This window comes from Aphelocoma coerulescens (genome assembly GCF_041296385.1).
Source record: "Aphelocoma coerulescens isolate FSJ_1873_10779 chromosome Z unlocalized genomic scaffold, UR_Acoe_1.0 ChrZ, whole genome shotgun sequence".
NCBI classification, from domain to species: domain Eukaryota; kingdom Metazoa; phylum Chordata; class Aves; order Passeriformes; family Corvidae; genus Aphelocoma; species Aphelocoma coerulescens.
Genome location: NW_027184085.1, coordinates 16,824,188 through 16,851,074, shown reverse-complemented (window position 1 = coordinate 16,851,074; position 26,887 = coordinate 16,824,188). Strand labels below are relative to the sequence as shown.

Below are 26,887 nucleotides of genomic sequence, written 5' to 3'. Positions count from 1 at the left end.
CCCTTCCCCGTTTCTCCTTCTGCGCCCCTCTGGTGTCCCCCACCGTGCTCCCCAGCCCAGTATCCCCCGGCCGTGACACTCCCACCTTGCCCTCCGCCGTGTTCCCCCGGCCATGACCCTTCTCCATGACGTCAACTGGTATCCTCCCTGTTGCCTTCTCACCATGTTTCCCAGCCCTGCATCCCCTGGCTGTGCACATCAAGGATGCCCCCCAGCCATGCTGCTCATTTTGCCATGCCCCCCCGGCTATGCCCTCCCCTGCCTGCGCTACTCACCTCTGTCTCTGACTGTCCCCAGTGCTCAGCACCATCAACTGGCAGGATTTGACAGCCTCTGCCCCCATCCTTCCCACCACCCCAGCTGGCCCTGTGACCCTGCAGCAGGTAAACCTACTGTTCGGAACAGCCTAGGCTGCACTTGACACCTGGAGGGGTAGCGCTCTCAAGCAGATGGGAGCTGGCAACTCCCCTAGCCTCAGGTTTCCAACCTGCTAAAGGGACACAGCAGAGGACAGCATCTTGTCCCATGTGTCAGATGGGTTAGTGGCAAGTGGCAAAGGGATGGTGCCTGGGTGTGCTGGAACTGTGATAAGCTGGTGAGCACAGGCAGCAGACACTGTTGGAACGGTATGCGCAGTGGTGTGGGCAGGTCTGAGCACTGGGCCCTGCTCACTGGATCATTTCCTTCACTCCTGCCAGGGTCCCTGTTTCCAGGATGGGCCGGAGTTTGATTTCCAGGAGTTCAGAGATACTGTTGGTGATTTTATATCTGGCAAGTAGATACTTTTCCTTACTTGAGCCAAACGTACCTGCATGTGCACATCATCAGTCATGCTGCATTTGGTCTCCTCTTTTTTGCTTTGCTTTTGGAATTTTGGATGCCCACTCGCTGCATGCTTGTCCCACCATGGGACAGTCTGTAAGGTAGTGCATTCCTGCTCACTCCCTTAGAGACCTGAGTTGTCACTGAGCTTTCTCCCACAGGAGACAAATTAAATCCAAACAGATTTAGGGTGCACAGCTGTCACAGTAAAGTAAAAGCATTTCAGGACATAACAGAGGGATGTTTGGAACCAGAATGGTGGGCTGGGGTTGGGGAGAACAGAGCACATGTATACCTCCACAGTCTTAACACTCATGGCTATTCCTTCCAGATGTATCCACCTTAATGCCACCAGCACTGGACTGTACTGATTTTGATTTCTCACTTGGTGAGGAGGTGGCTTTTGGCCCCTGCACCCCACAGCTGCAGAGTAGCGTGCTGGTGCAGGTGCTCCCACAGCACCTGTCTTCCTCCGAGCCGTGCTGGAGGGACCTGGCAGACCAGCACCAGAAAGCATTGGGAGATGCCCTGGAGGCAAACAGTCAGGTAGGAAACCCAAAGACCTCCCCAGCCTGCGCCGGGTTTGTTCTGCTGCATCTTGCTGAGACGACTCCAGGGCCCTTGGTGTGCAGCATCCCCCAGCCCCTGGACGGTGGGGCTGTCTCAACCACCCCTTTCCCCATTTGTCCTTCGCAGCTGCAGGAGACCCTCACACAGAGGCAGGAAGAGCTGGTGACGCTGCGGGAGAGCAACGTGCAGCTGAAGGAGCTGGCAAGTCAGGCCAGGCAGCTGGCCGCTGTCCTTGACGTGAGTGCTGCTCACCATCTGGCCTGGCTGCCACGGCCCAACTGGTCCCTGGGTGACAGTGTGATGTCGGCTGCAGAGGGGAACAGGGTGCAGGGTGAGGTAGCACTGGGTGGGACAGGGCCGGGGTGGTGGGAGATGTGGAATGGGATTGTGCAGTGTAGGGTTATGGGAGTTGTATGGTGCAGGTCAGGGTGGTGTGGGGTGGGACGGGGTGGGGCAGGGCAATGTGGATTGGTGCGTTTTGGGGTAAAGCGGTCCGGGGTGGAGCCGGGCAGTGGGGGGTCAGGGTGGTACAGTTCGGGGCAGAGCAGTGAGATGTGGGATGGGACCGTGCGATGTGGGATGGAGCAGTGGGGCGCAGTGTGGTGCGGAATAGGACGGGGCGGTGCAGCGCAGATCGCGGAACTCGCGCTCCCTCTCCCCGGCAGACGTTGATGCTCCCGCAAAGCGCCGACGGGACAGCCCTCCCTCCCCCTCCTCCTCTTCATCCTTTGCCTCCTCCTCCCGCCGCCGCCGCCACCGCCGCCACCGCCGCCGCTGCCCCGGCAGGGAGCGGCCGGGAAGATGCGGAGGGCGTGGACGCCATGCTGCGGGTCGTGTCGGAGAAGTGCCGCGCCGCCCTGCGAAGCCTGGGGGGCAGAGCGGGGGACAGGTCGGGGGGCAGCCCCGGGGGCAGCCCGGGAGGCAGCCCCACGGCCAAGCGCCCGCGGCCGGGCCCGCGTCTGCACGGCGCCTTCCGCGGGCTGCGCACCGGTCGCGCCGCCCCGCGCCCCGTCGGCGGGGAGCTGGAGGGGGGCGGCAGCCTCCGGGCGGCGCTGGGGGAGGCGGGCGCCATCCGCACCCTGGCCTTCCCGCAGGGAAACGCCTTCACTCTCCGCACCGCCGCCGGCGGGCACCGCTTCCGATGGGTGCCGCGCTGAGACCCCCGCGGCCCCGGGCTCCCGTGTCCCGGTCGGGGCGGAGCGGGGCCTCTGCAGCGTGAGTATGGCAGCGCACCCCACCCGACGGCACGCTCCCGTTTTCTCTTGGAAAAGGGGCATTCGCCCTTCCCCCCCCTCCCCGCCCCCCTCTGCAGGAGCGACGGGACGACCGCGGCAGAAGCAAGTCACCGTGCCTCAGCGAGGGTCCTGCGCCGCGGGCACGGCGCCGCAGGCTTTGTAAGCGAAGTCGCCGTGGCTCCTGGGTCGGCAGCTTGCCCTCAGTAGCTTGTTAATGAATGTAACGAAAGTAGAAATTAAACGAAGATCTGCCCGGTTTTATCCAGAAGTTTTAGTTAGCTGAGCTGACGAGCGTAGCTGACAGGACAGTGGCTGGAGCTGGCCAGTACGAAAGCAGATTGATAGTGGTTAAACACGATGCACCTGCCCCATCGTGGAATTTTACACCCACAATGTTTACAAAGTGCATTTGTATCGTTCATATGTGCAAGTGTATGTGTATATTTGTACTCGTTGTGATTAAATAGTGCTTAAATAGTGCTTAAAATTGCCATTTTATTTGTACAGATTTAATGCAGACTTCATTTTGCATCAAGTACGCAAATTTGCTTCATTAGAGCAGAGATAGCAGAAAGCAGAAAGTTTTAGAATAAAATATGCTGCTTTTAACATTCCGTGATACTAACTTACGTAAAAAGAAATGTAAAGAGTGATGTTAAACTGTTCTGAATGGATACATTTAATTTCACCCACTAGTTTGAAAGCTGAACCACTAATAACACTCATGAAATGGTACCTGATATTTTTGTATTTCTGTGACACACAAGTGACACACTGTGCTCCATCCAGGGTAGGGATTTTCTCTCTGTGAAGTCATAATTTTTTCAGCACTCAAATTTTCCAGTGTTCTTGCATGGGTCCATGCACATTAACAGCACTCCAGTGGTGATGACTTTTGTGATGGTTAAGCTGACAGTACATCATTACTTCGGTGGATTTCCTAGAGGAGTTGAAACACTGCACATACTGTTGCGCTTTTGGCAAGCAGAGATGTATTCGGAAGGAGAATGGTTGTTGTTGTCAGCACAACGGGAAGTTGTATGGCTGCTCGGAGACTGCAAAAGTGGTCATGGAGTATCTGAGGTCTTCATGTCTGCAGCACTGACATTTTTCTAGCAGGAGTGGCAGTGAAGCCCTTTCTGGGATGCTATGGGCTCAACCCTGGGATGACTTCAAAGACATTTATATTCCTGCAGAAGACCATTGCCACTTAGGCAAAAATCCTGTACGAAAGCTCTGGTTTGACAGCAGACAGAAGAGACAAAAGCTTCCTGTCTGCACTGAATTCAGCAGGGAATAAATTGATAGCAAAAGGTAGATTCTGTATATATATCTACAGTTCCTCTCTGTGTGTTTTATGAAATCAAGCACAAAATGTACATTGTGTACAATTATGTAATTGCTCATAAGAATATTAATTCCTCAGGAATTAAGTGACACACTAGAAGTGTACACTTCTTGTAGGATGCAACAATGAAATAACCACCCTGTTGGATTGCAACTACTGTTGATCTTGCTGCTACTTCAAGTGTTTTCAGAATTACAAATATGTTTTTACCCACTTTTAGAGTGGACCTGCTATGGCATTTCCACTGATTACTTTCACTCATAGTTTTCTATGGTAAAAGGATCCATGATTAATTTTGAGATATGATCTAAAAATAATAGAAAATGATCATAGATGTATTTTTAAAATCTATTTAAGCCCTATTAATTGGAAAGGCTGAAAATTGATTAATGAGAACAGGATGTTTCTCAGTGAGGCTCATTGGAGCATCATCAGACACACAGATACACACTCATAAAAGGTGTTTGGTATGCAACATGGTATGGTCATGGTGTTAGGCTGTAAATGTATTTCTAGTGGTACACTGTAAACATCTCCTTTAATCTATAAAGGTGTATTTTGAATTGATACTTATGCATCCACTTCCATACAGGAGCTGTATAAAAACTGGGCAAAGGTCTTGCACAGATTAAAACAGCCCACTTACTGTTTTTGACAACAGTAAATTAGAAGGGCTCCTGGTGTCTTTCTCTCAGGCAGGAGTGCTTGGGATCACAGGGAACAAAGCCTGGTCTTCTGATGCCCATGTTTCATGGTTGTTTCATCAGAAGCTGACCCTGGAGAAGCTGGAAGTCTACCTCTAGGAAACCTCACATCCAATTTTTGCTCTATTTTATGCTTTTATATTTTATGCTTTATGTTTATTGTGTTGTGACAGAATCTGTGCAGAGCCCCTGGACATGCAGGTGTGATGAACTGAAGAACATGCTAGTTTGTGGTTTATGCTCATTGTGACTTTCTCTCTCTGGTGGTGCACAGTCCATCATGCAATGGGTGAAGGCAGGTGGGCAAGACCCCAGCAGAAATAAAGCAAAGTAGATGCAATAACATTTCATGAGCTTTTTACCTGCTCATGCTAAGTAAGCTATCTCCACCTGTCCCTTCCCTGCTAGTGCTAGGCCATGGGATGTGTGGCTGTGGAAGTGTGGTGGTGCAGAACTGCAGACAACTGGAACATTTTGAGGTGAAAGAGAAAAATATCTTTTAATTTGTGGGTGCCAGGGTAAGGGTTTACTGATCATGTGCTGAAGATAAGCACACCAGTTCTGCATATACTTTGTCTGGGAAGATGGGTTTTTCCTTGGGTAAAATCCTTAGCTGTTCATTAAAAGAATATACCAGACCTCAAGGTTGATTAAATCTTGATTAAAACTACATACTAGAAAGACAATTAACTTCTAGTAAATAGGTGCACATTAAGTCAGTAATGTCAAGGATGGAAAAGGCAGAAGGGACCTGGGTGGAGTTGTTTAGAAATGGCGTAGGGCTTTTGTTAGAGCTATCATTTGTGAAAGCCTTTTTTATCAGCAGTTTTACTCATCCCTTGTCTAAAGGCGATATCCAAGATGGAGTGTCAGCATGGCATTTTTATGCAGGGCTTGCCAGTGTTGTTCAATGTTTCTCCTAAAGCAAAAATATTGCCCGTTCACAGTCTGAGCTACTCTCCACACGTCAGTAATAGAAATGGTCTTGATTTGATGTTCATTATCAAGTTGTATGTAAATGCAGGCAAACATTTGGTGTCACTTAATTGCTCTGATAACTGTTCTTGAAGCACACAGATTCAAACAACTCCCATTCATATTCCATCACAAAGATGCAACTGATGCTCCTGTTGGTTTGCCACAGACCCTGTGTGGTGGCAGGCAGGCACTGAGGTGACTTGGGTGCTTGTGATAATGTAGAGACCAGACTCTAACACGGCCATCATGTGATAGCAGCAGTACTAATCTACTTCTGTTGGATTTGGCTCATTTCTCTTTTCTTTGGTGGAAAATGGAATTTCACTGACTTTTAGTCCCTTGTTTTCCTGAATATTTTTCTAAAGTAACATATGAATATCCCTATGTCTAAATTCAAGAGAAAGGCAAGCATTTTACAGTCCTTTTTATATGACAGCAGCAGCATTCTTCACCTTTTCTAAACATTGACTTACTTCTGGTCAGCAGCCATTATTTGCATTTTGCATTGTACAGCCTTAACAAATAACTAAAGCTAAAGAGGTCAAAAGAGGCTGTAGTTTGCTTTGGCACAACAATTTCATAGCTGTAGCAGAAACAGTCTTAAAGTCTGACTTGCATCTAGCACCTGTTCAAACTCTGATAGCAAGCGACTATTTATGTTCAATATTTACTTTATACTCTTAAAAAAAATACTACAAAAAATAAATCAGTAAGCGTCTTCAAGGTTTTTCATGTATTGGTAAAACACATGAAAACATTAATTTTTGGTCAAATCTCCAGATTTCTTGTGTGGATAATGCAGTTACAATTAGAACACACTTGTTAAAATAGGTCAGCTTGGATTTTGAGTCTATTCTCTTTTTCACCCAGTAAATTGTTGTTGCAATTGCCTGTGAGGATGTCATGATTTAAATTCAGCTGGAAGTTAAACTCCACACTGCCACTCCCTGCCCTCCAGTCCTTCATCCACACACTAGTGAGAGAGAAAAAAGGCAGAATCATAGTTTGAGATAACAATTTACTGGAAACAGCAATGAGATAAGAAAACGAAAAATAACAGCAGCAATACTACAAACAACAATGTATAAAAGAGGGTGATTGCACGCAAAATGTTCACAGAGTCTAACGGAGCAGAACCAGTGTCATGCAGCTTTCTGAGACAGAGAACAGTACGGCACACATGGCCCTTTCCTTCTTGGAAGTGAGAATCCCTTACTTGCCACCACCCAGCAGATAATAACCTAGGCACACCCACATGGCTCTGACAGAGAGACATATACATATACATATACATATACATATACATATACATATACATATACAAACATACATACATACATATATATATGTAGATATAGATAGATATATAAAAATATACACATACACAGGTATTATTTCTGTAGTCAACATCTGTCCCTCCAAGATGTCTGTTGAGTTCATGTAGTCCATGGCTGTGGGTTCTATCCTCCCTGGACATCTTCCAGGGCAGGAGGGCTCATGTGCTATTGGCTGGTTGTGAGCTGCACCAGGAGCTCACAACTGGTGTATCTGGAGCAGTCCATCCTTGTTGCCCATGGTAGTTATGGCATACAGTGGCAGTGTCATTCAGCAACCAATATTATACAGTTCAATATTACAAACTCTTCTCACCCAAAAATCAAACCTCCTTGAGGTACACATCATGTGTTGGGGCCCTCCCCCTGCCATGTAGCCCTGGGAGAGGGGCCCTGAGGGGAGACACGGGGTTTCCCTGCCCGTGGTCAGCCTCGTTCCCCATTGGTTGTTTTGTGTTCCCTGCGCGGGCAAGGACCCTCGGGTCCCGTGATTGCAGCAGCTCCTCGGCAGAGCCCGGCCATGCGGCTGGGGAAATAAACAGCTCTGAAACATCTAGCAAGAATCCGTCCATATATGTTTCTTTCCACAGGCCTCGTTGTGTGATACAGCGTGTTGCAGTATCAGCACTGTAACAAATGGTGGGTAATGCGGGCAGAATGATCCCCAATCCCTACAGTGACTGATTTAAACTTAAAAGATTCTTAACAAAGAATCTTTTACTTAAACTTGAAAAGATTCTTGAACAACGATTTTTGTAAATTTTAGCTTAATTCAAGCTCAAAAGGAACTGAAACACTTCCTGACATGATTGTTTAAGAACTTTTTCTACATTTCCTGGGATTTAATTCTTACCAAAGACTTTTGGAATACCTTTTGGACACAGTTAATTTTTGAGTCAAAATATATGCCGATGGAAGAATATTTTTTATACCATTTTGTTCTTGGTCTGATTGTCTCTAGTACAGTTCCATTTTTGTGTATGTTCATAGCATGCTTCTCTTTTTAATTTTGTGATCAAATTTGTATCTCCAGGTGAACTTCAGAGTCTCCTTTGTCTCAGTGGGCCTTTGAGTGGGTTCAGGAATCCAGCAGTTCCAAGGTCTTTGCAGGACTAGAAACTCATAATGTCTCTGAGAAGAGCTGGAATGGACTTGTATCTCTTGTGAGGGGAAGGAATTTTGTGAATTGTGGGTTGACAGAGATGATTTGACCTGTACCTATACAATGAATATCAGGGAAGGGTTTAGGAGCCTAAGAGTGGAATAGTTGAAATAGTTGAACATCTCCTACAGAGTAAGGTACAAATTGGGTATCTTCAACATTAAGTTTGTAAAGTGCTGAGGGCACGACTTAACCTGTGTCACCTAAAAACTGCATACCTGTTTTGCTGAAGTCACTATCTTGATAGGGAGGTGAGGCATATTTTTTGATTGTATAGATCTATTTTGATCTGATGATTGTAAATGGATCAATTTTAAAAGAGTGAAACAGAAAAACAAATCCAGAAAAACATTTTCACTGAAAGCTTATGAGTTCAACTGTATTGAAAACACAGTCAGACACGATTCCCTAAATATTAGTCTTTGGCAGTGAAACCAGAGACTTATTTCCATGGGAAATCATATGGAGATGCAGCAGAATTTCAGGGAGTCACAGCTGTTGAAGCTGAACCTGTCAGCATTTACTTGAGTGAAGCACAGTTGCAATGAGAGATGACAGTGCTTTTTAAGCTGTATAGTTAATCACCCTTATCCAGGAAAGAATGTTAGAAACCTTGCCCTGTGTTCAAGACAACATGAGAGGAATCACCTACAGCAGATGCCTGAAGCCTTGGATATAGTTGCAATTAATAGTTATTCAGAGCCATAATTAGTTTTTTCAATACTTAATTGTACAATAACATATAGCAGTTTGGTACTAGTAATGTAGAAATAAGTATTGTGCTATCAATAGAAGCTGCTAGGGAAGCTTTGGAAAGAACCACATCCGAGTGGTATTTTGGCAGTTTATTAATCCAGACTCTCAGGATTCCAGGATGAAATATTATTTAGGCACACAGTTGGCAGCTGGCAATGAACCCAGAGGTTATTTTGTTGAGTTGGAATTTATCCAACGCTAAACAAAATGTAGTCTTACATTGTATGCACTCCCTAACGCCAGCACAGGATCCCAGCCTGTTGGAAGCCTTGACTTAGACTGCAGCAGTGATGTGCTTAAAGAGATTTGCAGTGTGCACAAAAAAACGAAGAACACGCTGAAGAGCGGAACTCAGCAGAAAGGCCTGGGATGGATGACCTAGCAGGACAGCTTTTGATCTATCCATGGAAAAGTAAAACCAGAAAATTACTATAGTGTGCTGATGAAGAAATAGACTATTGTTTCATGAAAGCTGAAGGTCACATTAAAACTGAAAATCCTGGGAGTCAACTGTGTGTTACATGAAAATTAATATAATTTATCAAACTGCACTTATCCCTTGGTGCCCTTGTTTTCTTGGCTTTTTTTTTCCACCTCTCTCTTTTTAAACCCATTAAACCAGAAAGTGACAGGTGACACAAATTCCTCCCTGAGCTAAACAGAGCCCTGATCTACTCACATATGCTTGCCAACCAGGCTTGTCGTTATTGCTAAATTTAATGTTGGAAATAAAAGAAGTTTAGGTACAGGTGAAAGTGGGGCACAAATGGGCAAAAATCAGAAAAAGTTGTATATAGACAGTATTCAATCTTTTATATGCCAGTCTGTGCATATAATATCTTGCTTGACAGAATGCAGCACAAAAGTAACAGTTGCATTTTTTTGTTGTTGTTGTTTTCTCACTTGTTTGCATAGGAGATGTAATTTTCCTTAATGTTTGGGGTTCTGAAGAGTAGTAGCAGATAGTTATTTCTAGGGCTCACTCCCCTCATGTTCACAACCACTTACACTGTGCTGGCAAAGATAAATGTAATGGGAGATTTCTAATGAGCAGAGTGCTGGACTGAGATGTTAATTGTTGGCTTTAATGTAAGCCCCAGCAAAGAATCAGCAAAGCAAGGAACTATTTCCTCCTCTTGTCCTCTTAATTACCTCTCCTTTGTACAGCTAAAATGAAGCTTTGAGTTCATTGTACAGCTAAAATGAAGCTTTGAGTTCATTGCCAGAATATTCCAGTTACCTGGTCAACAATATTTCATTCTGGAGTCTAAACAACAGCTGCTCACTGCAGTGTGAAATGATGTGATGAGAACAGCTACACGAATTGAGTCCCTCTTTCTTTCCAGATTCCTTCCTTCCCCTTGCTTGCTCTGCTTTCTATTGCAGGTAGAAATACTTGAGGGTCAAAACCCCCTTTAATAAATGAGAACCACCATCTACTACAACTGTCAGCTACTTAGAAAGGCCCAGTGTCTTTTCTGCACTGCTGTGCGAACTCTAACCCACTCAGAAGCACTTAAGCACTGAGCAGGCAAAAAGATTGGGATCTTTCTGGTATACTGGCTGAAAATCTAGAGAGAACAATGAAGAAATACAGGAAGAAAATTTAAGATGTGTCCATATCTCAGGATCTCTGCTCAGTAAGCATATAACAAAGCTGGGACATAATTTTCCCTCTGGCAAGAAGTTGGAGGCCTTGGTTCCCAGAAGTCTCTTTTGATTGCGATCGCAAAATGGAAACAAATTTTCACCTCTATATATTCATCAAATTTTTCCACATATTTCAAAACTCAGTCCTGTGGTAAATCTTATTCAGATCCCTCACATTGTTAAACGGTAATCCTTTTCTTAACACAATTTGTTGCACCTTTCTTAGTTTATCCTGGGTGTTACAGCAAGGACTACATCATTTCTGGATAAATATTCAGTCCAATATGCCCTTGATATATAAGTCCCTGTGCTCGTTAGCTAACAAGGTTTCTCAAACTAGGCCTTTATTTTAGCAAATGTTTCCTACAACCTTACCTAAAGACCAGTTTTGTTCACCTCCCTCTTTCTCTGACATGGAGACAATCTGTCATCTATGGCTTTTAAAACTATGTTCTATGACTGGCTCTTGAGATCTCCCTATTTGCCAGAACCTGGTGTAAGCTACCGTCACATCTTGTCAGCAATCATTTGGCAAGGAACACTGTCATTATCATATCCTGAAATGCTTGGGTCCAAAAAGTGTTAGTGGTCCTTGTTCAGCAGCCTGGATGTGATGAATCCAACTTTACCTGAAATGGGTTTTTTCAGTCAGTGCTTAATTCTCTGATAGTGTTGTGAGGCTTGCTTGTTGATGTCCAAACCTCACCTTCAAACTATAAACTTGTATTTTATCTCGATAAATTCTGACATATGATGATGATGGCAATTTTACGTTAAAAGACCCTAGGGGTAATGGATGAGAATAAACAACGTTACTATGGTATTCATAACCTGAATACCAGCTTTTAAAGAAGTACCAGGCACAACATATCAGCACCATCTGCTGCCAGTGAGGACAAACTACATGGTGTCTTGCACATCGGTTTGGTAAGACTTTTACAGTGAGCTACAAAATTTCAGCAACGTTTCTAGTACTTAAATGAATTTGCTGAGCAATTGGCTGCATAGGTTCCATAGTGAGGAGCCTAAAGTAAGTCCACCGTGAGAAAGAAACAAAACCACTTAACCCAGACGACTTCACTTCACTTTGAAGACACATCAGTGAGGTGCTGGAAGCATTACAGAAGCGATCCACTTAGCTGTGTACAACTTTTCTAAAACAAATCGCCTTTGTTAAAAATTCAGTTACAATCTCAAAGGGACAACAAAGTTCTTATTCAGCATACGATTTCCAAAATACCATGTGCTTCAAGTGAAGAAGAAAGTATTAAGGATATCCTTTGTGTTATAATAGCTTCCTAACAATCCAACACATCCTCCTCAACAAACACAATGAAGTTCAGACTTCCCCATGGCACTCCTGCTTATTTTTATTTACCACTGACTTCATCTAGGCAGCTACTTACCTTAAGGCTGCTACCAAATGTAATGTCTTGGCGTATTTCCCATTTGCTAATCAGTGTTCAGTAGAAATTTTGTAGAAAAACCTCCAGATCTTTTCTTATAATATGTTCATGGTGCATGTGTGCATGGATGAGTTGAAGGTTCACAGGTAGGAATCACTGCTTGTAACACCAGTTGCAGTGGGTCATATTATTTACTCTTTAATGAATTGCTCGGCATTAATTAATCCTAGTTCTCTCGAACAAAACCTTGTTGACTTTGAAAGACTTTTGACTTTTATTCCAGTTTACAGCCATATAGTTCTCAACTGCAAGCTCTTTCTTCCCTCTATCAAACAAATTGCACGGTTACGTCTGAAAGAAATTTTCAGTGTGAGAAAAAGTATTGTTGAGAGCCTCAAACACTGGTCTGATAGGTAATAGTTCAATACACTTCAGTTGAGTGTTGGTGATTCATTGAGTGTTCAAGTGAGCTGGCTTTGCAGTGCATGCCAGAGTCTGCTGTTAGGCAGGGTGACGATATTTGGCCGTGCTCGTTAAACGTTAGTCTTGTAGGAAAAAACTCACATTCAGTTAAACGAGCAACTGAAGCATTGCAAACAATCCTTTGTGAAGCTATGCTAGCAGTGCCTTGCGTGCTGTTTGTTTTACAGAAAGCATTAAGAAGGTGCTGAGTGACCCAGCCTCTTTGTATGCTGGGTGTGCTTAGTTGTGTCCTTACCAACACAAAGGGAAGTAATAAGGTGGCAATTTTTGAAAGAGTTTTACTTTGACTCGGCAAAACAACTCTATCATCTGATATTTAATTATTGCTTATTACACATGCATCAATAAAAATATCACCATCTTGCTTACATGGTGTTTTGCTGCAGATGTGAAGTGTGAAACTGCAAAATAGAATTAGGTGGGAAATAAGAAATTACATAAGAAGATTTTTGCAGAATATTTTTTTTATTGGTTCAAATAATGATTTTTCAATGGAAAATTTAGAAAAATCTCTCCTGTTTTCTGGAAACAGTAAGAAAGTGAAGAATACTTTCAGCATATTTTAAAAAGTGGGACTCTGTTTCTTACTCTTAGAAAATAACACTTTTAATGCTGTTTCTCAGATCCAAAATATAGAAATAGGAAAAATGGGCTCTTTTACATGCTGTGTGTTTGCCTGCATCTGTCTCTTGAAAACCTGGGTGGTGTCACTCCAAATTCTATGACAACTATGACAAGTACTGAAACAGAATGGTTCTCAACTTACTTTGAAGAAAAGACACAAATTAAATGTACCAGTAATTCTTCTTTTTCTAACTCTTTTGATTTAACTAAACCTTATCTTTCAAAAAAAATATGTTTTACCTTTGTTCTATCAAAGTTGTGCTCAGGTTTTCTTAGGTGAAGTGTGTGCCTAAGTATGTGTATTGTCCCTCTGGCATGCAAAATCCATAACACACATGCATAAGGAACTCATCTGCTGGCATTAAGTGATTCTTCTCATTTTGTCCTGCAACTTCTCCCTTTGCCTGTCATGTAAGACAAGTGTGCACAGGGCTGCGATGCCGTTTGCTCAGTCTCGGCTCTGAGAAAATGGCACTGCACTCAGCTCTCCGTTTCGGACAGCCTGGCTTGAGTGCCTCAGAGTGGCACTGCCCCTCAGACCTCGCTCCCTGAGCGGTGGTGCCCCGCTCCTCACAGCAGGCGAAGCGTCAGTGGGAAGCAGCTGGTGTGAGACGTGAGGGGTTTTGTGTGCTGAAGAAAAGGGCAGAGAATGGCAACAAAGCTGGGGAAGGATCTGAAGCACAAGTCCTGTGAGGAGCAGCTGAGGGAGCTGGGGATATTTAGCCTGGAGAAAAGGAGGCTCAGGGGAACCTTGTCACTCTCTACAACTGCCTGAAAGGAGGCTGTGGCCAGGTGGGGGGTTGGCCTCTTCTCCCAGGTAACCAGTGACAGGACAAGAGGAAATGGCCTCAAGCCGTTAGGTTTAGGTTGGACATTAGAAGGAATTTCTTCACAAAAAGGGTGATTAGACATTGGGATGGGCTGCCCAGGGAGGTGGTGGAGTCACCGTCCCTGGAGGTGTTTAAGAAGAGACTGGGTGCTATGGCACTTAGTGCCCTGTTCTAGTTGACATGGTGGAGTTCGGTCGTAGCTTGGACTCGATGGTCTGAGGTCTTTTCCAACCTAATTGATTCTGTGAAGCTGCCCTAGCCCCATTCCAGAGGCAGAGGGCAAGGCCGGAGGTGGTGGCACCCCCAGACCTGGCACGGCCACGGGGCAGCCCCAGGTGGCACGGCTGGGGAGGTGACACAGCGGCCTCGGCGGGGCGGGCAGCGGCTGCCCGGGGTGTCGGTCTGGCGGGCTGCCCGTGCCCGAGGCCGAGCCAGGGCTCTTTGGCACCGGCCGCCGCCGCCGCCCTGCCCGTGGAGCCGCGGGACCCGCCGCGCCAGGGGCTTTGCCGCCAGCCGCGACCGCCGCCGCGCAGCCCGGGCCCGCCGGCGGGACGGAGCACGGCTTCCCGCCTCGGCGGGCGCGCCTGCGGGATGCTTAAAGGACGGCGTGCGGCGCCAGGGCACGGTGCGGTGGGCGGCGGAGCAGCTGGCACCGCCTCCCAGCTGGGACCGGCGGCCCGAGGGCTGGCCGGGCTATAAGTTTCCCTCCGCACAGGTTGCCTTGCGAGTAGGTTCCCTGCCACGCACCTGCCCGGACCACCCCCTTTACCCTCCTGTGGGCCGACCCGCTCGGAGCGATCCTGCCCCTGGGCACCTCTCCTTCAGTGCTTCAGCCAGCACCGGCAGAGATGGAGTGGAAATTAGAAAAAACGCGCCCTGAGGACGAGCAGGAGGGATGAGGACTTGCTTTGGTAACAGTGCCTCGTGGGGGTGCAGGGGCTGCTGGTGCCTTGGGAAGGACCGCGGCCGGGGGGATGTCTTCCTCGGCGGCTCTGCCTTGTCCCCGGGGCCGTGGCTCCCGGGGAAGCCTCGCCAGCAACGAGGCTGGGTGGAGGGTGATTTCGTGTGAACAAACTGAGCTGCGCGGTTGCTAAGTGTTGTGTCTCTGTGTTTTTTTCAAGCATGACGCGATGAGAACACTTATAAAAGACCTGAAGTGGAGCAGAAGCCCACGGAGAGCGTCTAAGGTAAGGATCGGCACAGACACTTGCACTCCTTTGTACGCACTGAACTGAGAGTTCCACTGTACACTTCTGGGGGAGGGAGGGAGGAGGGAATGAAACTATGGAAAATAAGCGTTTTTGAAAAAAAACCCACAACACGTACTTTTTATTCTTTTCTATTAATCCTTATCACACTTTCTCAAGTGTAGCATCTGCAATACCAGAAAATCACAAGTGTAGCATCTGCAATACCAGAAAATCACATCTGTTCAGGGAAGGAAACAAAAACACCTTTGGGCTTCTCTCCTAGCGCACTAGAGGGACTGCTTACCCTTCAAAAGCAAAAGTTACCTGACCTGGTTGAAGGGGTTGTATAGATTTGCAGAGCTCTCTTTCCGTTGGAACTACAAGCTCCCTTATCCACGTTTTGAGGGTGGTAAATGATAAGGGAGACAACAAAGAACTCACAAGTGCAGAAGGAACCTAGGTAGGAAACTTATTAATCACAAAAATAATTGCTTAACAGTAATCAATAGGTAAAATACAAGCAGCTTGTGTCTTAATGAGTTGACATAAATCACAAAACCAGGTAAGACTGCAACATACGAACGGATGGAGTGGGAAATAAAGGTGTTGGTGGGATTGACCATACTGAAAAACACTGAGACAGGAGATAAGCAGTGTGCCATTAGATATAACGGCAATATAGAAATGTAACCTCTAGCGTGCTGAGAATGTTGCTTCAACATATATATCTTATGTAAATAACCCCTTAGGGAAAAGCCATGTTGCTGCAGTGGGCAACGACTGAGTTCTAGGAGACAAAACTTTGGGGTTGGTGGTGAAGGGGAACTAATGGCCAAAACTGAAGAGAATGTAACAGTGTGGCAGTGCATGTTAGCTGGCTGTCGTCTCTGATGTGTCCACAGCTGCTAGCTGCACTCCATATTGTTTCATTCAAAAGCATCACAGAAAACTCAGAGGTGGCCTCCTCTTGCTGTGGAACAAGGAGAACTCAATTAGCCAGTACTTTCTGTGGCTGCTAACAGCAGCACCACTCAAGGAAGTAAATGTTTTATGTTTTGTTTTGTATTGAGGTAAGATTTATTTTGAGTGATTTAAGACCAATTCTGAAGGAACAAAGTGAAGGCTTCAAATACAGTATTAATTGGCTTTTGTACAAAGTGTCTAACTCAGTACCTCCTTTCCAGCATGACTTCAAAGGTCTTTCAACAAAATGGGTGTTGGAGGAAAAATTTTACCTCCATGCAGACTAAACTGATGAGCTTCAATCCTGAAACCTTTATTCATTTTCCATTAGATGGCTGTAAATAGAGGTATCCTGTGGCTTGTAACCTGCAGGTAAATTGCACTATGGAGTAGCCAATGATAATTCTAATTTCAAAATAAAATTGACTATACTGATTTTGACTATGGGCTCATTTAGACTAAGGGCAGGGTTGCGACTGTGACCAGAAGCAAACGGCCCACGGAGAAAAGGACTGAAGTGTGTATGATACAAATTAACTTGTGGAGGTAACACTATACTGGTAGTCCTACAAATAAGGTGAGAAACTGTTTGCAACAGTATCCAGTTCCTTTTGGACAGTCTGGGAACTCCACACGGGGTTCATACTATTGCTCTTATTCTGGTCTTCCTGAGTCAGGCACTTATCTGTGACATTTATTTCTTGACACTATATACTGTTTGAACTTGTATATATGCATGTTGAAACATGAACCTTAAAACAGGTGAATAATGCTGAATTTAGGGAGAAAATGACAAATGTTTCCAGGCATATTATTGCCGGAGGCATCTCCCTCATAAGGACTCTGTGTCTGGTAGGCAGTGTATTGCTAGTTGACTGCTGTACCTAATGCAGCAGTCACTGCTACACTGTCACTGGCTGCAGGGCTGCTCACCGCTATTTCAAGGCAGTTCCTTCGGAAGGTGCTGGGATTTGGGCTCCAGGAATGGAGGTGGTGCAATTGTGTGCGATGGGGCGGCAGTGTTTGTTGGCTGCTTGAAATTCTGACAGCAGCTAACATGCAGCTGCTCTCTTTTCCCACATACCTTGGTCATCAAAATGGAAAGCCACTACTTTTGTATGAGAAATCTTTTTGTTCCTCCTTATTATTGTTTTTTTGACTGTCAGGCAAATATAAGTGGTATTTTGCATTTCCATTATTCTAACAACTGTGAGAATTTTTAATGAATTTAGACTCTGGTGTTCATCTACTTTTAGATACCAAGGTAACAGGATGTTTTTACATACCTGAACCAGATAAATAATTCAAATATTTCAAAAAAAATTAAGCTTATGGGAGGTTTTTAAAAACAAAAGCAGCACAGTTAAAAACTTTACATGCATGTTAAAATTTGATTTTAATTTTTTTAATAGTAATATTTGGCAAATGCAACTTTTTGGGAGGTGTTTTTTGTTTGTTTGTTGTTTTTAATTGAGTAATGAAAGGCCCCAAAGGCTTACAGTCACTTTCACTAACTTCCTGAATTCTATATCTGAAAAATAATTACTTTTCCGTTGTATATGTATTAAAAAGTCAGGCTTAGAGTTTTTCCTCTCTCATTGCTTCTTCAGATAATATAGTTTGTGATCATCAATGCATTAAGAAAACTGCATATTGTCTCTCCAGCCACACAGTGTGAACAGTACACAATACTAAGAAGAATAAAGGCTGGAAGCATATCGATCTTTTTGATTCATGTTCCACTGCAAGTTTCTGTCAAACATACTGCTGCAGTGAACAGAGTGTTAATAGTATCCTTATCCTGGTGCTTTAGGCATCTACAGAGTGCAGCAGAAACTCTTTGTTGCTCCTTGTTTTGTCTAGGTGCTGTTGCATGTAGCTTGGACAGTGAAGAGAAAGAGCACCAGTGTTGGTGAAGGCTGCAGAGTCACGGTGATCCCACTGTTGTGTGCGGTGATTAGGCAGTGTATTGTTAGTTAGCTGTTCCTCACACACCAGCAACTGACTACACTGTCAGATTAGCACATACATCACGGTCAAGACAAGAATATAAACACTGTTGTTATAAATATCTCATAGGCCCCTAGCTGGTCCAATGCCTGCCTAGTTCCCCTGACTGAAGGGAGCTGTGCTAGGTTATACAGACTGAGTGAATGTAGGGTATAAAATAAAGTGTAACCGAGTATAAAAGTAAGAGTAGTTGTATTTCACACAGTTTTACAGCTACCCCAACTGGTTTATAAACAATCTACTGAATTATGTAAATACTAAGTAACAGTTTTGGGTTTGTACCCTATATGAGTATGTTTCTCTTACACCATTAAATGTTCGAAGGAGCACTGATGTGTTGGCTCAGCAAACAAGTACTTTGTGACAGTACTTGAATTTACAGGAACATGTACTACTGGTGACTGAAATGGATTTAGAATATTTTCATTCCCAGGCAACTTTTTGGAAAGAGAAGCTCACAATTAAATGGTATCTGTTTGAAAAAATAAGGATATGTCAGACCTAAGGAGTGAAGGAAGCTTGAGATAGGAATGAAGGGTTAGGAAGAAAGATCCAATAGGTTATGCTCAAATGGAGATGAAATAACTTTGACACTCATGGACTGATCTTTGTTAAACATTATAGGAGAGTAGTTTAATCTTAAATTGGGGAGATTATTTAAGAATCCAAGAAATAGGTTTCAATCGGTTTAAAAATTTGGACTTTGTATTTTTATATGTTGTATTTAAAATTAACTCTAAGTGGATATTTATGCAGACATGCATTCATACTACTTTCTTGCCTTTTGACCATAGATAAATGTGTTTTTATATAATAGTATCCTTACTTCCATTTTATTTATTTGCCTTTCCAAGTTTGCATAGATTTGGCCATTAAAGATGCTTTATTTTTACCTCAGATAACTGGTAACTTAGTTTTAAGAAAGGAGTGATTAGCTTATCAATGATCTGCCCTAAACATTATGTTGGAAGAGCTGGCATGTCTCATGATGATATATAAGTAACACAAATACACTGAGTTTTTGTTAAGGAGGTATGTTAATTTGTTGAGGAATGTTAATTAACAGTAAGTTTTGAAAAACTTAAACTGCGTACAATCAGGACTGAACAGTACCTATAGCGAAATCTCTTCAGAAGATGGTTGTAGTGCACTGTGACTAAATAGTGAAATGAGAAGCTCACTGTTTTCTCAGACAAAATCTTCTTTTTCTAGGACTGTGGAGTGGACATGATTCAGGAAGGCGTGAGTTAAGTAATTCTGTCCACTTGCTTGCTAATATCACATGCTATTTCTGAATACCAGGAAAGACACTTGATCTTAATACTGGCATTGAGATATTCAAGATTACACTGTGTCCTCTGAAAAACAATATGAGCTTTAGTGAGCAAGTCACAAATGAAGTGTACACATTTCTTTCCCTCCTTCTCTTCCTGATACCTTTCAAACTAGAAAATTATACTGCACTGTTTGTCTTGAGTGTTTTAAGGACCCAGGTGAAGTTTCCCACATGCTGAATAACTCTCAGGCAGTACCAGGACTAAAATAAGCTTTTTTTTTCAGGTCTTCCTCTAACAGCACCCAACATCTCTTTATACCTACTCTTTTTTTATTCAGTGATGCAAAAACCAGGGAGCTTTAGCAGTGCACATGAGCAGACACGCATGTTTTAGACTTGTACATTTTCAAGTTAAGATATCCACCTCTTAAGGGCAAAACAGTGCGTCCTGCCACGCAGTTACATGACTGTAGCCTGCTCCCAGAGAGAGGAGAGGGTCCATATCTCAGTTTCCTTCCTGTTCCATCAAAGCAGCAGAGATGTATGACAAAAATCACCTGATATGTCCCACTATGTGTTCTCAGGGCTGGAACTGTACATGCAAGAGGCAACTGGAGTAAAATACAGGATCTCAGCATAAGAACAGGCACTGTCTTGACAGATTTGATGTGGAATCTTGCAGATTAATGGCTAACAGTGCAGAGACTGGTCTAAAACACTAGCAGCAGACTCATTTGGTCTAACGGGAATCTTGCATAGTCCTTAACTGGACTCTGAAAGTGTAAGTGGATAAAATTATCATGCATTAAATTTGAGTTCCTCTCCAAAAAGATCTTTGTCATTATTGAGAGTGACTTTGTTTAATCTTCCACATCAGCACCATCACTCAATCTTCATAAATATTTTTTTGTGAAATTCTCAATTAATTCAATAAGTGAATGAAACATTTGTTTGTTTTGTTTTTTTAATTTCTTTTGAATTTCTCATCTTTTAAATACAGTTAACTGGCTGTTACTGGAAAAAATTTTGAAGCACTTTAGGTATTTTCAATCACTGTTAGTCTTACAAGAGAACAGCACTAATTCTATCCATTCTTTTCATATAGAAAACTCCACTGAGACACAGTTTTTTCTCATTTCTATTTTCTCAGCCCTCCTTCAAGACATGGGCAGCTGGAGAGAGGTTTCTTATTCATATTTACTATCTCCCTTCTTCAAAGAGATAAATCAAAACACTTGGCAGTTTGTATATAGAACAGTGGGACAGAACTGGAAATGGGTTTGCAGTTACATGCAGGACTGGGGAGGTTGCAAGGTGAGAAGAGTGGGGATTCAGCCATGAACGTTCAGCCCCTTCTTCTACCACTACTTGAAGATTGCCATTTTATTCTAGAGATGAGAGGTAGGTGGGTGACTGAGGAGTATTGTTTTGGACTGTGTCAGAAAGATGTCTGTTAGAGTGCTGGGCTCTTAATTTTTGTTGCCCCTTGAATCCTTCTGTAAACAACCATGTATATTTACACAGGCCCTGCCTTCATCCAGGTCAGAAGAGAAGGAATCCAGCAGGAAAGGAGATCATGTCTGAGGCATCGTTCTTCAGCACAAATGTATGGAGAAGGCTGAAGAGTTTAAAGGTGTTGTGAAACTGAAAGTAAAATAATCAAAATATAAAGCAAGAAAGCCAACATTTTGTTTCAATTTTTTTTCTTCTTTTAATAATCTTACTTTCTATGTACAATTTTTTGCAACTGACAGCTTCACAGTTCAGTAGTCTTCCTTGAGAAGATACTGCAAAGCTGTTATCTTCAGTTACATTTGTCTTTAGAAACCCTGCTACAGCTGTCTCTGTGCCTCTTTTCTTTCATAACAGAGCAATTATGTGTTAATGGAATATAAGAACCTCTTTGTTACTGGTAGGTGGGAAAAAACCCCTGTGTAAATAACAAGTAATTTTTAAATAAACTTTCTTTCTAACTATCTCCCTTCTGGTGACAATTTTAATTAGCTATTGTCAGCAATTAAAAAAAAAAAAATCATAAACCCCTTATGCAAATTGACAGTCAGTAACCTCAGACATTCTTATGGCCATTGCAGGAGCCAATCCAGCATTAATGGACATTGCAAACATCACTGCTAAAGAGCAGCAAAATCACCTGATGGTTTAGCTTCTAGCAACATTTCCCAGGAATGTAGAAAGGCTGTATACCCATGGTGTTGAATGGCCTTTTCAGAGGTCTTCTCTTTTTTTCATGATAATCTGCCTGATTAATGACGTTACTTCTGGTTTGATGCTTTCTATTGGCTCTTCGGGTCTCCAGAATTTCACAACTTTACCCTCAGGGCTGACAAGGTACTTCCAGAAATTCCATCGAGGCTCTTTCTTTGAGGAATCTGTAAGAATGAAATCAGATAATTTTAGTGACTTAACACCTGGAATTGTCTCCATGCCCTGCACTGATTCTTTGACTATTTATGCTGGAGTAATCCCACCATATTATTTGCTGGGTGTGGATTTACTGGTTGCTGTTAATGATCTGAAAAGTGGGAGGTCAGTGATGCTCCCCTCTTCCTGTGAAACTGTTTGAGAGTTCCTACTTTTACTATGGTATGCTTCCTAGGGAAGAGGATACAAGGGCTGCATATTTATTCAGGGAATCCCCAGTTTTATGCCAGTGTTGGGGAAGTGAAATGGGAGCAGGAAGTTGTATGGGTGATGGCTTAATTAGGCTGCTTTCACAAAAAACTACAGTAGATTTTGAGTGGAGAACAAGTGTTTGGTTGGGAATGGTGCCAGACCCTAAACTGATTTTTTGAAGCAATGGATTGAAGTTTGACACCACACTTGTGCAGCAACTTTGCACTAGATTATCTGACAGTGCTGTTTTCATCCTGTTGCTAGTAGTCACAGGCACAAAAGGGTGGTATGGCATGAAGATGTTCAACCTTCTGATTGTCAAAACAGCTACATGAGTAAAACAGATACTTTAATTGAAAATGCGCAGTAATTTAATGTGAGACAACGGAATGCAGGAAGAGAAAACTTTCTTTCAAAATATTTAAGTACCAAAGGTTCTTTCTCCTTCTTGCAGGTGAACAGCATGTCAAATAAGAAAATGCGGAACAATTTTTTTTCTTTTATAGGTATTAATGTTTAACACTGATTGCAGTGATATTTAGAAACTGGATCCACCACACACAGCTGGTGCCTTTGTGCTCTAGTCTCTTCTGTAAAGAACAGAGAGAAAACACTCAATAATTCCACTGGACATCTGGCAACTCAGGGAGACAAAGTTACCTGAGGTCTGTGTAGCATGCCTAAGAGAAGGAAGGAACAAACACAGTTACAATGACAATGGTGACCACTTAAATGACTCCTTAATAATAACAATTTTCAAGTACATAGGAAGTATCATAGAGGATATGGCAAGAAGCAACACTTAAGTGTTCTAGAAAAGATTTCATTTGGATATTGTAATAGTTTTCTGACAAGAGGCACTATGAGAGAGTGAAATGAAGGGCAAGGAGATTGAATACAGGTTTGGGCTTTTACTTTTTCTTCTAGTTAAAATGGTGTGTTAGAAAAGGGTTGTTTAAGCTATTCTTTCTTTCATGTATCAATATGGTTCAAAGACCTGGTCAAAAACTCAGGAAAATTCAGAGAGGCTTTTCAAGTTGGCTCTAAGTCTATGAGATCTTTGCTCAACTGAGACAAGAGAATTTAATTCTGCTTCTGAGTATATGAGGCTCTTAGTCTGTAAATGCTCCCTGTATTCATGCAGGATTTTGTGGGCTAGGCCCTGAAGCTCACATGAAAAATTAATACAAATCAGTGGTTCTATATAACTTTGTATCTCTCCCTCTCCCTCTCTCTCTCTCTCTCTCTCAGTGGTTATATGTAACTAGTACATATAATCCTGTTTTACAGTACAGTTTACGTAAAGGTGGACATATGACTCTGCTAAGAAAGGAATCTCATCTGCATGTGTTTATATAAGATCTTCCAGTAATTTTGTGATCCCCATAACTACAGTTTTGTTCATAATAAAAGCCTTTTTAAAATAAAAATCACATGGTTTGTAATGGGATTTTGTAGGTGAGAGTCTTTGGACTCAAGTTTATACACCCTCAAAATGGATGTTTCTAGCTGGGCTGGTCAGAGTAGGCTGTTTTTACAAGCAGTGAGGAGAAAGTGATGTTTTCAGGATACTATTCTTCTGCCCATAGTTTTGATATCCAGATTGTAATGAGAGTAATTGTATGTTAAGAGCCTGTTTCTCTCCCTAGTTTATGAAGACTTCAATGTTTCCTGACAAAAACACTCAGCCTGGCTTCAATGAGAGTACCATGGTTACAGGCAGCTTGATACATAAAAGAAAACAATTACCTATTAGAAATTTAAAGGCGGGATCTGCTTCTGATCCTAGGATCTTGATTTTGTGGAAAACAGGGAATGTTACTCCATAGTTTCCTTTGGCAAAAGATTCTATTTCCTGGCTTGAACTAGGCTCTGATTCTCCGAACTGGTTGCAGGGAAACGCCAGCACAGTGAAGTGGGAGGGACCAAACTCTCTGTGTAGCTCTTGCAGTGCGATGTAATTTTTGTCTGTGTATTGGCAGTAACTGGCCACGTTTACAACCAAAGTTGCCTTCAGAAAAATAAAGTTAGAATAGTAAGGAAAAAGCCTACAGATACTGTAGAGATCACAATTAAATCTTAAAATGGCATCTCTCATTACCAAGATGGTTCCTGTCAGAAAGGTAAACTTAATCTGTCTGATCATCATTTCATTAAACAGATAAAACAGATAATGGTGAAAGCAGCTGAAGATAATTTCGTCCAAACAATCTGTTGTAAAAATCCAGTAAACTGATAATCTTTTTCTTACAGCTTTGTTTAAATATAAGCATTTAAAAAAGCAGATATTTAGGACATGCACTAAAATCATACTTACTAGATGAATTTCTAAAATCCAAAACCAATGTTCCAAACTAAGATTAAAATACACCAGTTTGCCTTTTAGGCTGTATTGGTCTATAAATAACATGATTTCTTTCCTTGATTTACTAGATCTAATACTTAATTCCTGGAGCAGGCCTAGATAAAACAAATTTTCTCCAGTTTACTGTGTGAAGAGCAGGAATATAGCACAAATCTCTGCCAAAACCTCCCATAACCAAACCTTTTATTTACCTAGAAATGTACACATTTTTTGTCAGTAAGGATTCAAGACAGAAAAAGTGAAATAATAACTTACTTTCCCTCTGTACTTCTCCAAGGAAATGATCCTTCCTCGTGAATCCTTGACTTCAAAAGAATAAAAATCTTTGATTTTAGGTTTAAAAAACCTGAGTTGCAGCAGGCAGAGAATGGTGGTACACAAAACCATTGACAGGAAGACAACAAAGACCCTGGCTTTGGGCACTGAGTATTTCAGAGGATAACTAGTTGTGAGAGGCTCCATTTTCGAAATCTTTTGAGAGTAGCTTGGGCAGGCCTGGAATGTGAAGGCGGAGCTGAAATATGAGACTCTCAGCTCAGACCGGAAAGAACAAGCTTCTCATTTTTGTCCCTGTTGCAAAACAGCTGTTACATATCACAGCGCCTGCTGGGCTTCTGTGCTCTAACGAAAAGTATCGGGACCTTTCGGGGGGAAGGGAGGGGGAAAGAAATGAATGGAAAGGGTGTACCCATCACCTAAGGATGCTGATTGCTCTAACTGACCTCTGTGGGATACTCCAGTGTTTGTCTGCACTGTCTTGAGAGCTGCTGTGGCCAAGCGTGAATCTGCAGTGCAGCTTCAGCACATCCCCTGGGCTCCCGGAGTGTATCTGACAGAGCTGCTCAGCAGGAGGCAGCTGTGTTATCAGGCAGACCTGGAGAAGCAGTCTGGGGGACAGCTGTTCAGGAAGAAAAAAGGCAGGAGGGCTGAAACCACCTTGTTTACAAACTCAGCCCTGCATCTCATCAGCTGCTCTGGGATCACAGGCAGCTGTGTAAAACCCTTTTCAGCACATGGGTCAGAGAAAAACTCCTTGGTAATAGGCTGTCATAAAGGAAGATAATACAATGTGGATTCTTTTGCAATGAGAGTGGGGATGAAAATGGAAAATGGGTTGCTTTCTTAATTGCTACTGGCTACCTGGCAACGAGCTGTACTCAGATGGTAAGATTGAAGGTCTACATGAGAGAAGAGTTAGCTGAGAGGTCTCAGGTGTAAGCCAAGCAGCTCCAGTGGTGTTTTGCTGCTTGTGAGTCTCTGCTTACTCCCTTTCCCTCCCAGTGCAAACCACCATTGAAGAGTGATTTCTGTCTCAGTGGGTTTTCTTTGTCACCCTGATTTTTTGCTGCACTTAGAAGTTGCATTTTAAAGGATGGTAACAGAAGGGGCTTTTCTGAATGTAAAACCTGGAATCTGGTTGTTTCTTCCTTTTCAGTAGTACTACCAGTATCACTGATTCATACAATATCGTAGTGATGCATTCAATTCTTGCTATAATCTCTAAATAGCTAAAATCCACATTCATTTTGTTTAACAAGACTATCTAGAGAGTTTCACACTGTTCTACGTAACAGAGAGCTGCTTAGGAAACACTGTGAAATTTCAGTATTTGTATCTGAGGACATGTTAGGCTTCATCTGTGCCTGGGAGTGAGGCCTGTGAGCATGGTGTTTTGATGGTGGGGACAGAAAAAAGCACAGAGTTCTGTGCTGAAATGAATGAAGCTGTCCTCAACAAGCAAGCACAGGTGACTAATGCTGACCTTAAAGACAAGATCAAATGTGTTTGGTTACAGAAAATCCATGCAACATCCTGATGTCTAAGCTCCAGCTCAAATGTTTGCAATTTGCATCTAATATCATTTCAGAACTGAATAAACCAAACAAAACTTCATATATTATAAATATTTACTGGTGTACCTAATAATTACCAGAAGCCCATTATATTAGCTGTGTCTCCTGTTGTTACTCTGAACTAAAACCTTGCTTAAAATCTGTTTGAAAAACAAAACACATTGTTTAATATTGTCTGGGCTCTTATATTTTAAGTTGGGATAATTTTTCAGGTTTTGTGGTTTTCTGACACAAACTGATCTATGAATGAATTTGATCAAAAGAAAATTTAAAAAAAGTGATTTAATCTTTAGTTAGTATCCCTTAATACATTAAAAAGTGCAAGATAACACTAAAAATAATGACGTGAACAAGCTGCAGTGGTGGTGAGAAGGTTCAGAAATCAGAAAAGATCTAAGACCTTTTTTGAGTGGAGATCAGAGAACCTGCCTGGTTCCAGGCAGACAACATGTGGGTTTGCCCAGTATCCCTCTCTCAGGAACCACCAGACCCCTAAGCCTGCACTGCTTCGGGGCTGAAGGTGCCTTGGGCCCTCAAAAGCCATTAATGTATCTTTAGTGCACGAGAGACACAAATTTAGATTGTGGTTTTTTTTTTTTTCTTCCCCTGCCACAGGTTTTCTGTGCCACTGCTGATTCAGCTGTACCCATCTGAACAGAAACATTTGTTTTGCACCGTTTTGCTCCATCTCCTC

The 26,887-nt window shown here is 42.9% G+C and overlaps 2 protein-coding genes and 1 long non-coding RNA gene across 5 annotated transcripts; 2 read left to right on the top strand and 1 right to left on the bottom strand.

Annotated features, from left to right (window-relative positions):
* The first annotated feature begins 1,167 nt into the window (after positions 1-1,167).
* Positions 1,168-2,595, top strand: MCIDAS (multiciliate differentiation and DNA synthesis associated cell cycle protein). Its single transcript, XM_069000944.1, has 3 exons — positions 1,168-1,368; positions 1,519-1,629; positions 2,058-2,595. Exons 1-3 carry the CDS (start codon positions 1,168-1,170, stop codon positions 2,547-2,549), a joined length of 804 nt encoding a protein of 267 aa, XP_068857045.1. The 3' UTR covers positions 2,550-2,595.
* An 11,983-nt stretch (positions 2,596-14,578) lies between these two features.
* On the top strand, positions 14,579-20,949 carry LOC138103620 (uncharacterized). 2 transcript variants are annotated; one of them, XR_011147777.1, is made up of 3 exons: positions 14,579-14,813; positions 15,024-15,089; positions 20,866-20,949. It is a non-coding gene; the product is annotated as an uncharacterized lncRNA (long non-coding RNA). The 2 variants fall into 2 exon arrangements; XR_011147778.1 differs by lacking the exon at positions 20,866-20,949 and adding an exon at positions 19,278-19,489.
* Positions 20,950-21,066: 117 nt separating this feature from the next.
* GPX8 (glutathione peroxidase 8 (putative)) lies at positions 21,067-24,860 on the bottom strand. 2 transcript variants are annotated; one of them, XM_069002045.1, is made up of 3 exons: positions 24,596-24,852; positions 23,725-23,986; positions 21,067-21,731 (listed from the first exon to the last, which is right to left on the bottom strand). In XM_069002045.1, the coding sequence occupies exons 1-3, from the start codon at positions 24,800-24,802 to the stop codon at positions 21,568-21,570; spliced, it is 633 nt and encodes a 210-aa protein (XP_068858146.1). In that variant the 5' UTR covers positions 24,803-24,852; the 3' UTR covers positions 21,067-21,567. The 2 variants fall into 2 exon arrangements, with proteins under 2 accessions (XP_068858146.1, XP_068858147.1); XM_069002046.1 differs by lacking the exon at positions 23,725-23,986 and having other exon boundaries at positions 21,576-21,731; positions 24,596-24,860.
* Positions 24,861-26,887: the final 2,027 nt, after the last annotated feature.